This window comes from Nicotiana tabacum, chromosome 15 (assembly GCF_000715075.1).
Source record: "Nicotiana tabacum cultivar K326 chromosome 15, ASM71507v2, whole genome shotgun sequence".
NCBI classification, from domain to species: domain Eukaryota; kingdom Viridiplantae; phylum Streptophyta; class Magnoliopsida; order Solanales; family Solanaceae; genus Nicotiana; species Nicotiana tabacum.
In genome coordinates this window covers 76001968-76015195 of record NC_134094.1, presented here as the reverse complement: position 1 = coordinate 76015195, position 13228 = coordinate 76001968, and the positions used below count along the sequence as shown (strand labels likewise).

Here is a 13228-nt window from a genome sequence, read left to right as displayed (position 1 = left end):
TCGACAAAGATCTGATTGGACAAAATGGCAAGGGGCAATTCAATCAGAAATGAACACACTTGTTAAAAGAGAGGTCTTTGGACCAATAGTCCAAACACCTGCTGGTATAATACCCAATTGGTCATAAATGGTTTTTGTGCGAAAAAGGAATGACAAAAATGAAGTTGAAAGATACAAGGCTCGCCTTGTCGCACAAGAATTCTCACAACGACCTGAAGTCGATTATGAAGAAACATATTCACTCGTTATGGATGTCATAACATTTCGATATTTCATCAGTTTAGTCTTACATGAAAGGCTTGAAATACATCTGATGGATGTGGTTACAACTTATCTGTACGGGTCACTTGATAATGAGATTTATATGAAAATCCTTAAAGGATTTAAAATGCCTGAAGTAAATTCAAAAACTCGAGAAATGCATTCAATCAGATTACAAAGATGTTTGTACAGTTTAAAGCAATCTGGGCGCATGTGGTATAATCGCTTTAGTGAATATTTGTTGAAAGAAGGTTACATAAATGATGTTATTTGTCCATGTATTTTTATAAAGAAAATGGTATCAGAATTTGTTATACTTGTTATTTATGTTGATGACATAAATCTTGTTGGAACTCCAGAAGAGCTCCAAAAGGCAATTGAATATCTTAAGAAAGAATTTGAGATGAATTGGAAAGACAAAACTTTGTCTTGGTCTGCAAATTGAACATTTAGTAGACGAGATCTTTATACATCAATCTGCCTATATAGAAAGGGTCTTAAAATGCTTTTACATGGACAAAGCGCCCCCCATTGAGTACAACAATGGTTGTTCGATCACTTGAAGTGAATAAGGACCCGTTCCGACCTCCAAAAGAGGATGAGGAAATTCTTGGTCCTGAAACACCCTATCTTAGTGCAATTGGTGCACTTATGTATCTTGCTAATGCTACAAGGCCTGACATAGTATTTTCTGTTAATTTACTAGCAAGACATAGCTCTTCTCCTACACAGAGATATTGGAATGAGATTAAGCATATTTTGCGATATTTAAAGGGAACTCTTGATATGGGTTTATTTTATTCTAACAAAGGTGGTGCAGATCTTTTTGGTTATGCAGATGCATATTTTTTATCTGATCCACATAAAACTCGATCTCAAATCGGGTACGTGTTTACATATGGAGGTACTGTCATATCATGGCGCTCCACAAAGCAATCTATTATTGCTACTTCTTCAAATCATGCCGAGATAATAACTATTCGTGAAGCAAGTAGGGAATGCGTATGGTTGAGATCATTGATTCATTTTATTCAAGGAAAATGTGGTTTGGAATGTGATAAAAGATCCACAATTTTATACGAAGATAATGCTGCATGCATAGCCCAATTAAAGAGAGGATTTATAAAAGGAGATAGAACGAAGCACATTTCACCAAAATTATTCTATACACATGATTTTCAGAAAAATGGTGACATTGATGTGCAACAAATCTGTTCAAGTGACAATCCGACAGATTTATTCACTAAATCTTTGCTAACTTCAACTTTTGAGAAGATGGTATACAAGATTGGAATGCAGAGACTCAAATATTTGAAATAAGATTTTTATCAGGGGGAGTAAAATACCCGCTATACTCTTTTTCCTTTACTGAGGTTTTTTCCACATGATTTTCCTTATAAGGTTTTTAATGAGACAACTAGTTATGTGTATTACTAAATATGTGTACTCTTTTTCCTTCACTAGGAGTTTTTCTCCACGGGATTTTTCCTAGTAAGGTTTTAATGCGACACATTATCTTTTAATGAACATCCAAGGGGGAGTGTTATGAATATATTATATTATAGATGTTCATTTAGTACTCCGTTATAAATAAGTTTCTTGAATAAACTTATCCATATGGGACTCCGCCGTAAATATATTTATCTATTTAGTACTCTATTGAAAATAAACATCCTGAAGAATCTTATTCTTTCGATACTCCGTTATGGATAAATATTACCCCTGATAGAAGATTATCTATATCTGGTACAATGAGCTTATTCTTTCGGTACTCCATTATGGGTAAATATTACCCCCGGTATAAGATTATCTATATCTGATACAATAGCAGCTTACAAGCAGCTTGCACAGCATCTTACAGTAGCATGTTCCTTTCTTCTATAAATAGAGGAGATTTCAGTTCATTATGTACATCAGTTTGAAATTGAATAATATATCAGTTTCTCTTTATACTTGTCTTTACTTTACGGTCTTTATTTTATAACACATTCGAAGATATAATTAATTTAGCGGTTAATGAAGTAAAATCAAAGTCTCGAAGATCTGTCCATCTATCTAACTTGGTGAATATAAAATTGTTCGATACCTGTATTGTATTAATGAAAGGTAATATATATCAATAAAATAATTGAAATGCGTATAAGGTCGCAAAGACACCATCCGTATACGATAATTAGGCCAAATACACATACAGCCCATTCAACTTGGTCTTATTTTTTATTTTGACACTCTATCTTAACCTTGTTCCATTTTGACCCTCCAACTCTATTTCTTATGTTTTACTTTAACACAAAAACTAAAACTAGTACAAAAAATATAGCGCGTGTGTATACACAAATTTGAGGTGTAATAAATATCCAATTAAATGTTGCCACTTAATTTTTTCATCCTTGTCAAACGGGTCAATACTAAAATACCCGACACCACTGTATTTGGGTAAAATTAAGTCCGCTTCTTATTTACACAAGAAAATGACAACATTGAAAATGAAATCTGAAAATTGTTCACGTATATTGTCAAATTTACACCCATAAAAGCGACGACCTGAATTTCTTGGTGTCCATGATACTTTCAGTTCAACTTGAAATCTGCAAGAACAAATCCATTCCATTATGAAATAATACTTTTCTTTGAGACATAGATTCACTTCAAAATTCAAGATTATATGAATTAAAACCACACCAAAAAATTAATCAGAATAAATAAACGAACAATAAAATTGCAAAAGTTTGAAGTTTTCTAGATGGCCAGGTATGAAATTGACAGATGAAAGCTTTGGAACTTTGAGAATGAAGATGGGGCAATAGTGAATGAGGAAGGTAATAATGGAGATGAAATAAGGGGAAGTAAGTTTGGGGATTAAAAATGGGGCAACAATTATTTTATTACTATTGAAGGAATTTTGCCAAATAAAATCTGCTTCACGCGCCTACCAGGTGAGCCAATTCACACTATGTGACTGGTCAACTTTCACGTTAAAATAAAAAATAAAAAATAGAATTGGAGGACCAAAATTGAACAAGATTGAGATAGAGTACTAAAATGAAAAATGGAGTAAAATTGAACGAGCCATATATATGTATTTGGCCAAATAATTATTATAGTAAGCATAAACAAAAGGAAAAAAAAGGGCATGAGGAGGATAAGGTTGGTGTGTCAGTAATAGTCATGACTATAGGGCAACTTTAGTTTGTGGTGTACAACTTTATTCACTCATTGCATGTGTATGGAAAAAAGGCAAGAGCATGAGACAAGCATATATCAACTGTGTTTTTCTTTTACAGCCCACACGCCCTCATTTACCCACCACGTGCTTCTTCTGCTTTATTAGAGCCAAAAGCCTCGGTCCCTCAAGTTTGACACAAGCCTACCTCTCCATGATATTGGGGTCTCTCCTTAATGTCTTGTTCACTTAAATTGTAATATCGTACCTACTACCTAGTATTTTCCTTTTCTTGTATATGATGGGGGTTCAGGATGAGGAGAGTAGACTCAAGTTGTAGTCCATTGCAGATATTATTTTAGTTATATGATTCCTTTCACCAGAAATTTGTAATTAAAACATTGCAATGTTATACATAGTCTTTTCCTTTTCTTGACGATGGGGGTTGAGGAGATTTGGTTTACTGTCCATTACAAATATTTTTATTGTTATGTGACTTTATATAGAAGATCTGTAAATACAATATAACAATTGTTTATCCGAAAAATGGATAGAGTTGAATTTGTACGTAGTTCTAAGGGTATGCGGTATAACTTGACACAAATCGTAAGAGTAAATAAGAATATCGAATATTGACTGTAAGGATGAAAAATAAGCAAAGTTGAAAAGAGGATGATTTATGGGTTAAACACGATGAATTCTTATGAAGCTAAAAAATGATAATTCTTCAATATGGGAGTGTATGATATCTGAGTTACAATATATGCCAAAACTTGATCCTTTACAGAAATATAGCCATCCCTCTTACAGTGGAGGGATCCTACTTTAGATATAATTAAAAATACATAGTTGGGAACCCACGATAAATCAGCTTTTCCTTAATTCCCACTAGATTCTTTCCCTTAGTGCGGTTGCAACGGCTCTTGCCTACGAGCTCTATCTTGATCGGACTCGGTATTGGTCGGTTTTCAGTTTTAGAGCTCGATGCGGGTTTGAGCTCGATTTTGACGCGGGGCCCAGTATTAGGCCGGTATTGGTTGGCCTTTGGCCCTTAAGCTCGATTCCACCACTTCTCATCATAGTTCGATTTGGACCTGAGCTCGATAATCACTACTAGAAATTCGGTAAAAATCGACCAAGGTTGGTCGGTCAAAAAACTGACCAAAGATGGTCGGTTTTTCAAAATATTTTATTTATTAATTTGTTTTAACGAAACCGACCAATTTTGGTCGGTTTTCTTTGGCGCAAAAATGCAAAAAACTATTTTTGAGTCCCGCGAAATTTATTTTTCAAGAAACCGACCAACTTTGGTCGGTTTTTCAATTAAAATAAATAAAAATTAATATTAAAAAAACCGACCAAAATTGGTCGGTTAATTCGTCTGGTCATATTAAAAAATCGACCAACTTTGGTCGGTAATTTTATTTTTTAATAAAACCGACCAACTTTGGTCGGTTATTTTCGTGCGAAAATACAATTAAAGAGTATAAATCAAATAAAAGACAGTCTTAAAACAAAATGCACCAATGGTCTAGTGGTAGAATAGTATCCTGCCACAGTACAGACCCCGGTTCGATTCACAGATGGTGAATCTTTTGATTACATAATTAAAAAACCGACCAACTTTGGTCGGTATGCCTTTCCGACCGTCAAAATACCGTCCACACATAAATGGTCGCGTTTTGGTCAGTAATTGGCCATAACCGACCAACTTTGGTCGGTTTGTTTGGTCGGTGTTTAGCGGATTTCTAGTATTGAATGACTTCGAACTCGGTATTTGACATGTCCCTGAAAACTCGAAGCTCGTTTGTGCCTTCTTCGGATCCCATCTCGATATTATGAAGACTTTCTTCGGTCCATTATGTTCCCATCTCGATCAGTCGTACGAAAGCCGAAATCAATTTCGACCGTAAATGTCTACCAAAACATTACTCTTTTCGTACAAGATAGATAAATAAATCACTTTGTAAAGTTATGTTTTTCTATTCAAAATCTAATTGAGCATAAGAGAAATTTCCTCTTGAGAGACGTATGAAAGGAAAAGGAAAAATGCTCAATGAGATGACAATTACTACTTCCGCTCGTGTATTATCCCCCCCCCCCCCCCCCAAAAAAAAAAAAAAATTTACCATTACAATTCCGACGTACTAATGGAGTAGTAACTAAGTGATCTTTAAAAAATAAAGGATAATTTTGACAAATATTATTATTATTATTAAAGTTATCAAATATCTTTCTTAAGCAGTATGCAAACACTTTATAAAAAAAAATAGGTACTACAGTCATGAGGGAGTACAATGTAGCAAACCTTATACCAATAGTATTTCCGGTTGGACAATTATTTTCTTACCTTTCCCATAGGATTATTTGACTATTCTCATTAAATTTCCTCTCATTTTTTCGATAAAAAACTCGAACCAATGCTCTATTTCACTGTAATCATAACAATTTGCATTTAATGTTTATATGCATTTTAAGGAATGATAATTTTAGCAGAATTAATTTCAAGCGTCCTTTTGAAACTAGCATAGGCTGGGAGTGAAATGGCTCAAATTCCAAATATATTCCAACTTTGAAACTGATGTCAAGATACTAATGACATGATTTTAAGTAGTATTCTCCAAAAAACTGATGTCAAGATATACTAACGAGATATATTTTTTTTTAAAAAAAGGACAAAACGCTAATAGTAATTTACACATATACTAAAAAATTTAAGTGAGCGGAAAATTTGGCAGACTCCACAGAAGAGATTTCATAGACAAATCCTCAATACAGAATTTTTCTATTGGATTGATTGCACTTGTTACTGTAATCTTTAATTATATTACATACGTATAAGCAATAATAAATAAATAAAATAAAACACAACTCTATCTATCCATAATTTCATTCACCATTGTGTTTGATTCCCTATTCATCATCATTCCACCAACTTTTCAAAGGGGCACGTGCTTTCTCTTCATAGTACTTTTGATAGGTCTGCTTTTCTCTACTTGCATTGTATTTTGTTTTTATAAGTACCAATTCAATTCTCTTTGGATATTTGGTGTTTGCGTTTTAATGCTTTGGTCTTTTTTGACATAACTTTGTCTTATTTATTTATTTATTTATTTATAGGTTTTGAGGGCTAAGACTTGCGCAGTGGTTTCAACCAAGATGGACATCACTCTGAGGCTAATCAATGTGGCATTTTTCTTGCTGTTACTCATATGGTTTTTGGTACATCTTTTTCTTTTCAAGAAAAATAGAGGTGCAGAAAAAAGGCAGCCAACATTATTCAGCAAGATTACAATTTTATTGAATTTGTCAATAGCCCTTGCTTACTTGGGATTCTGTTTCCATGAATTCTGGAAGTTGAAAACTTTTGTGTTTGAAGAGTCTGTTTTTTCAGTCATGACATGGAGTCTGTCAAGTGCAATTGCAATCTATTCCTTAAACAGAGAGAAAAGGTGGCCATTATTACTCGTTATATGGTGGGCCTTTTCAAGTATTTTTGATATATTATTAGTCTCACTTCATCTTCTCAACCATTATAATATTTATACAAAAGCCCCACCTTTTCTGCCCAAGACAAATATAATTGATTTTGCTTCCCTATCACTGTCAATTCTCCTATGTTTCAATGCCCTGCCTAATTGTTCAGCCAAGAAATACAATGAAATTGAACAGCCATTTCTTCAGAAAGAAGTAAATAGACATGTTTCTAAGCATGATGATGCATTTTCTAATGCTGGCATTTGGAGCCAACTCACATTCTTGTGGCTTAATCCACTATTCAACAAGGGTCATGAGGAAAAGCTGAGAGTAGAACACATACCTTCAATTCCTAATTCTGAGAGTTCCATTGAAGCTTCTTCTTTGTTGGAAGACGCGCTTCGGACAAAGAAAACTACTGATTTCTCCCTCCCTGATGCCATACTCCACATGATTTGGAGACCACTTGCCTATAATGCACTCTTTGCAGGTAATTCATTACCCAATTAAGCAGACAATATTTTCTTTTGTGAGCGAAAACTATTATTTCACTTGAAATAAATACTCCGACTTCAAAATCCACTATTTCAAGTTGAAGTTGAAATTATGAACAAATGCCTTGTAACTTGGTGTGAAGTTATGCCCAAATGCCTTGTAACTACATGCTTCTGTTTTTGTTTTGCCAGGAGTCAACACAATTGCATCCTATACTGGTCCTTTCCTAATAACAAGCTTTGTAAAATTTTTGTCTGAAAAGAAAGATGATTCCAATTGGCAAGAAGGAATGACTTTAGCCTTCATCTTTTTCTTTGCCAAAACAATTGAGTCACTGTCCCAAAGGCAATGGTACTTTGGAGCTCACCGGATTGGTGTTCGAGTGAGAGCAGCTCTGATGGCATTGATATATAAAAGAACTTTGTCGATCAAGTATGGCGGTACAAGAGATGGAAAGATCATAAACTTCATCAATGTTGATGTTGAGAGAATTGGGGATTTCTGCTGGTATATTCACGGAGTTTGGCTGCTTCCTGTTCAGGTTATACTTGCCCTGGTTATCTTGTACAAGAATTTGGGTGCTGCTCCCTCTGCTGCTGCTTTTCTTTCGACCATATTCGTGATGGTAAGCAACACACCGCTTGCCAATATGCAAGAACAGCTCCACTCAAAGATAATGGAAGCGAAGGACGTGCGAATTAAATCCACTTCAGAGACCTTGAAAAGCATGAGAGTGTTGAAACTGCACTCATGGGAGTCCACTTTCTTCAAGAAGCTGCTTCAACTTAGAGAAAATGAGAGAGGTTGGCTTAAGAGATACCTTTATACATGTTCTGCTGTGGCTTTCCTCTTTTGGGCTTCACCAACACTAGTTTCAGTTGCAACCTTTGGTGTTTGTATCATGTTAAAAACACCATTAACATCAGGAGCAGTTCTCTCAGCACTAGCAACTTTCAGGATACTACAAGAACCAATCTACAACTTGCCCGAACTCATTTCCATGATTGCACAGACAAAGGTTTCAGTTGATAGGATTCAAGACTTCATGAGAGAGGAAGATCAAAAGAAGTTAACAAGCTATCTTACTCCTTATAATACATCTGAAGTGGCAATTGAACTTGAGCCAGGAGAGTATGCTTGGGGCACAGATGAGTCGAAGAAATCAACGATTAAGATAACCGAGAAAATCAGGATCATGAAAGGGTGGAAAGTGGCAATCTGTGGTTCAGTGGGATCGGGAAAGTCAAGCTTACTCTGTAGTATTATGGGAGAGATTCCTAGGATTTCTGGATCTAGTATTAAGACTAATGGTTCAAAGGCATTTGTACCACAAAGTGCCTGGATTCAGACGGGCACTGTTAGAGACAATGTTCTTTTTGGCAAGGAAATGAATAAGGCTCGTTATGATGATATCGTGGAACGATGTGCTTTGAAACGTGACATTGAGATGTGGGTTGATGGAGATCTAAATTCGGTAGGAGAAAGAGGCATGAACCTAAGTGGTGGACAAAAACAGAGAATTCAGTTGGCAAGAGCTATTTATAGTGATTCAGACATCTATATACTAGATGACCCTTTCAGTGCTGTTGATGCACAAACTGGAGCTCATATGTTCAAGGCAAGTACTACATCCTACTTTTATCGATTTTTTTTTCCAGTAATCGAGTTGCTCTTATTGATGTGCTACAACCCTTCATCATATTGCAGAAATGCCTAATCCAACATCTACATAATAAAACTATCATTTATGCCACACACCAGTTGGAATTTTTAGATGCTTCTGACCTCATCCTGGTAAGTTGAAACAGTTTTCAGCTATTGGTTTTTGGTTGCTTGATTTAAACTAGACAAGTATATCTTAGTTTTGCTGCTTATCTGATATGCTTAGGTAATGAAAGATGGTAGAATTGTTCAGTCAGGAAAGTATAATGAGTTGATTACAGACCCTGATGGTGAGCTCCTAAGACATATGGTGGCTCACAGCAAATCGTTAGATCAGGTGAACCCTTCCCAAAAATGCAGCTGCATGGCCAAGAGTAAGCATCAGAATAACCAAATTGAAGTCGAAGAGAGTTTTGAAGATCTGACCTGTGACAACAAGATCTTAGGAAGAACTGAGCAGGAAGATGCAGTATCTGGTCGAGTTAAATGGCAGGTCTACTCGACTTTTGTCACTTCGGCATACAAAGGGGCCCTTGTACTTCCGGTCCTTCTATGTCAAGTTCTCTTCCAGGGATTGCAGATGGCAAGCAACTACTGGATTGCATGGGGAACTGAAGAAGAAGGCAGGGTTACTAGAGAGCGATTAATTGGAATATTTGTGCTGATGTCAGGGGGAAGCTCTTTTTTCATCTTAGGAAGAGCAGTTATGCTGTCAACTATTGCAATTGAGACTGCTCAGAAGCTCTACGTTGGGATGATCACATCAATCTTCCGAGCGCCCTTGTCATTCTTCGACTCCACTCCTTCCAGCAGAATTCTGAATAGGGTGAGTGTAGCAGCTGAAATGATCTATATGGCTTAAAATATATCTATATTCAGTTTTAAAAACATGAGTTTCTGGTTGCATCCATTCGTAACTTCATCATTTTCTTGTTTGTCAGTCTTCTACAGACCAAAGCATTGTGGACACAGATATTCCGTATAGATTGGCTGGACTAGCATTTGCACTTATTCAATTATTGAGCATTGTTGTCCTTATGTCCCATGTTGCTTGGCAGATCTTCTTTCTCTTCCTTCTGATACTTGCCATCTCCATGTGGTATCAGGTAATCAGAAGCTCAACCTGAAGTTACTTTTGTCCCCATTCACTTTTAACTGCAAGAAATTCACTTTTTTACTGAGTGCAGACTGAAAGAGAACGAAGCATATTTCTTTTAACTAAATGTTTTGTATCACTGCTACATTATAATACAAACAATGAGTATTTAATTCTCAGAAGTATGGTCTTAGTGCTAATGATACAATTCTTATTACAGGCATATTACATTACCACTGCTAGAGAACTGGCAAGGATGATTGGCATTCAGAAAGCTCCAATCCTGCATCATTTCTCTGAATCTCTCACCGGTGTAGCAACAATTCGTTGTTTTAATCAGGAGGACCGATTCTTGAATAAGAACTTGAAGCTCATTGATAATTATTCTCGTGTTGCCTTTCACAACTCTGCTACAATGGAATGGCTTTGTGTTCGAATCAACTTTCTCTTCAATCTGATATTCTTCTTTCTGCTCGTCATCCTGGCAAACCTTCCACGGAAGGCTATCGACCCCAGTAAGCTTTTTTTCTTCTCCATTTCTATTTCATGAATCCAACTTAATACATTCTGCTTCCACTAGGCCAAAAATGTCAGCTTCTCTGGTGGTGCATGAATACACATAAATACTACTCTTAGATATAGGAACTAATGAGAAGCAAGGAAGTCAAAATTATACACCTGAAAATCTCTGAATTTTTTTTTTTTCTTTCTTTCACATGTTTCATCTATTTTGCAGGTTTAGCAGGACTAGCAGCTACCTATGGCTTAAATCTTAATGTTCTCCAAGCTTGGGTTATATGGAACCTTTGCAATGTTGAGAACAAAATGATCTCAGTGGAGAGAATACTTCAGTTTAGCAATGTTCCTAGTGAAGCCCCACTGATAATTGAAAAGTCCAGGCCGGAACCCAATTGGCCGCTAAAAGGAAGAATCGAAATGAAGGATCTTCATGTGCAATACAGCCCTGATCTCCCAAGAGTACTGAAAGGTATAACGTGCACCTTTCCGGAGGGAAAAAAAATTGGTGTAGTTGGAAGAACAGGAAGTGGAAAGTCTACTTTGATCCAAGCTCTGTTCAGGGTTGTGGAACCATCTGAGGGATGCATTCTTATCGATGGAATAGACATTTCTAGGATTGGTTTGGAAGACCTAAGGTCTAGGTTGAGTATAATACCACAAGATCCAACTTTGTTCCAAGGAACAATTAGGACTAATCTTGATCCGTTACAACAACATTCAGATCATGATATCTGGGAGGTAATGTTCTGCACTTGGAACCTGTTTTGGCTTAGCTCTTTACAAGTAGCTGAAAAACACTTTGAAGTGTTGAAGCTAATTTTATGAATAGTTGTTACGTGTTTTATAGAAGTGTTGAAACTATCAAACTAATAATAAACATTCTTTTTCTTAATTTCATTTGAGAGGGTATGACTTGGTAACTTACTGTTAGAATGGTATTCATATTTCAGGTCTTGCACAAATGTCATTTAGCTGAGATAGTGAAGCAGGATCCACGGCTTCTTGATGCACCAGGTACAAATACTAGTTTCCACGTTTATCTTGCAACCTATAAAAAAAAAACTTCAGAATACATAGATAATCGTAAATGGAAACAAATTATCTCAAATTAAGATCAAGAATTTGATCCTGCAGTTGCAGAAGACGGAGAAAACTTGAGCGTGGGTCAAAGGCAGATTGTGTGCCTAGCTAGGGTGTTGCTACAAAAAAGGAGAATATTGGTACTTGATGAAGCTACTGCTTCAGTGGATACAGAGACAGACAATGTCATTCAGAAAACTATAAGAGAAGAAACATATGGATGCACAGTTATAACAGTGGCTCATCGGATACCCACAGTCATCGATAATGATCTTGTTCTAGTTCTTGGTGAAGGTAAAGATACAGAACCCAGCACCACAAACACTGAAAAACAGCATAACCAACTAAATTAGGTGTACACGTTAAGAATACTGTAACAGTTGAAATGATTAACTGCATCACAATTGTAGTGGCAGAATATAAGTGTAACCATTAACCTCCAACGGGCTAAGAACTCAAAAAGATGAAGACATAGAACAGCTGAGAATAGACACGTTGTACTATTATATATTGCTGACAAAATCCATGTTGTTTGATGCAGGAAAAATTCTCGAGTTTGATACTCCTGACCAGTTATTGAGGAACAGTTCTTCTGCATTTTCAAATTTGGTGACAGAATTCTTGCGGAGATCATCCAAGGGGTAACTGAAAAGCATAGCACAAGGCACTTCTGATAGTACATCTAGTTTCTAACCTCTAAAGGAATGACTGACCGATTTAATCTGCCAATATTGATGTGGCGTTGTACAGTACAGAATCACAAACTGAAATCAAGAAATAGAGCAAGTTGAGCAGCTATAACTGGATTAATTCAATTACTATACAGCAGCCACTTCTACAAGTACATACTGTTTCTAATAACTGAACCAAAGGTGACATGAAATCTGTAGGATATTTACAGTGGTTATTCTTAATCCTTACCTCATTTTGTTGCTGTACTACCAAAATGAAAATCCATGCATTTTGTTGCTGTCTCTCTACTCTCTTTCTTGTTATTGTCCCCCCCCCCCCCTCTCTATATATATATGCATTTGTATTCTTATTTGTATCTTGTTTGTCTCTGATTGCCAATTTCCTTGTTAATTTTCACTCTATTAATATAAACCAAAACCTGCTATTCCCATAGCATCAATCACATTGCTAATACAAATAGTATTATTTCTAGAAGTTTGAATAGGTTTACTTGGAACATCAGTTAGAAACACACGAAACATAGATGGCAAGGACCTACTTGAAGGAGAAAAGAAAAGGGCTATTCTGAAAAAATAACAACTTTATTACACTTTGGCAATCAAATCATGAATTTACAAATAAAATTTCAACTTTCATTTGTAAGATCTTACTTGTTGATGGTAAGATCAACAGAGACCAAAGAAGCTTATATATTATGAGTGCAACTGAACCAGAAAAAAACAATAAAATTTCAACAAATATTAAATTCTGAACAACACAATAATTTTCAAATTACAATGGAT

The 13228-nt window shown here is 35.8% G+C and overlaps 1 protein-coding gene across 2 annotated transcripts; it reads left to right on the top strand.

Annotated features, from left to right (window-relative positions):
• Positions 1–6248: 6248 nt before the first annotated feature.
• LOC107765047 (putative ABC transporter C family member 15) lies at positions 6249–12727 on the top strand. Of its 2 annotated transcripts, XM_016583640.2 has the most exons (11): positions 6249–6404; positions 6545–7391; positions 7588–9014; positions 9104–9190; positions 9285–9884; positions 10000–10164; positions 10375–10669; positions 10891–11411; positions 11624–11687; positions 11808–12047; positions 12295–12727. In XM_016583640.2, exons 2-11 carry the CDS (start codon positions 6584–6586, stop codon positions 12396–12398), a joined length of 4311 nt encoding a protein of 1436 aa, XP_016439126.2. In that variant the 5' UTR covers positions 6249–6404; positions 6545–6583; the 3' UTR covers positions 12399–12727. The 2 variants fall into 2 exon arrangements, with proteins under 2 accessions (XP_016439126.2, XP_075086992.1); XM_075230891.1 differs by lacking the exon at positions 6249–6404 and having other exon boundaries at positions 6460–7391.
• Positions 12728–13228: the final 501 nt, after the last annotated feature.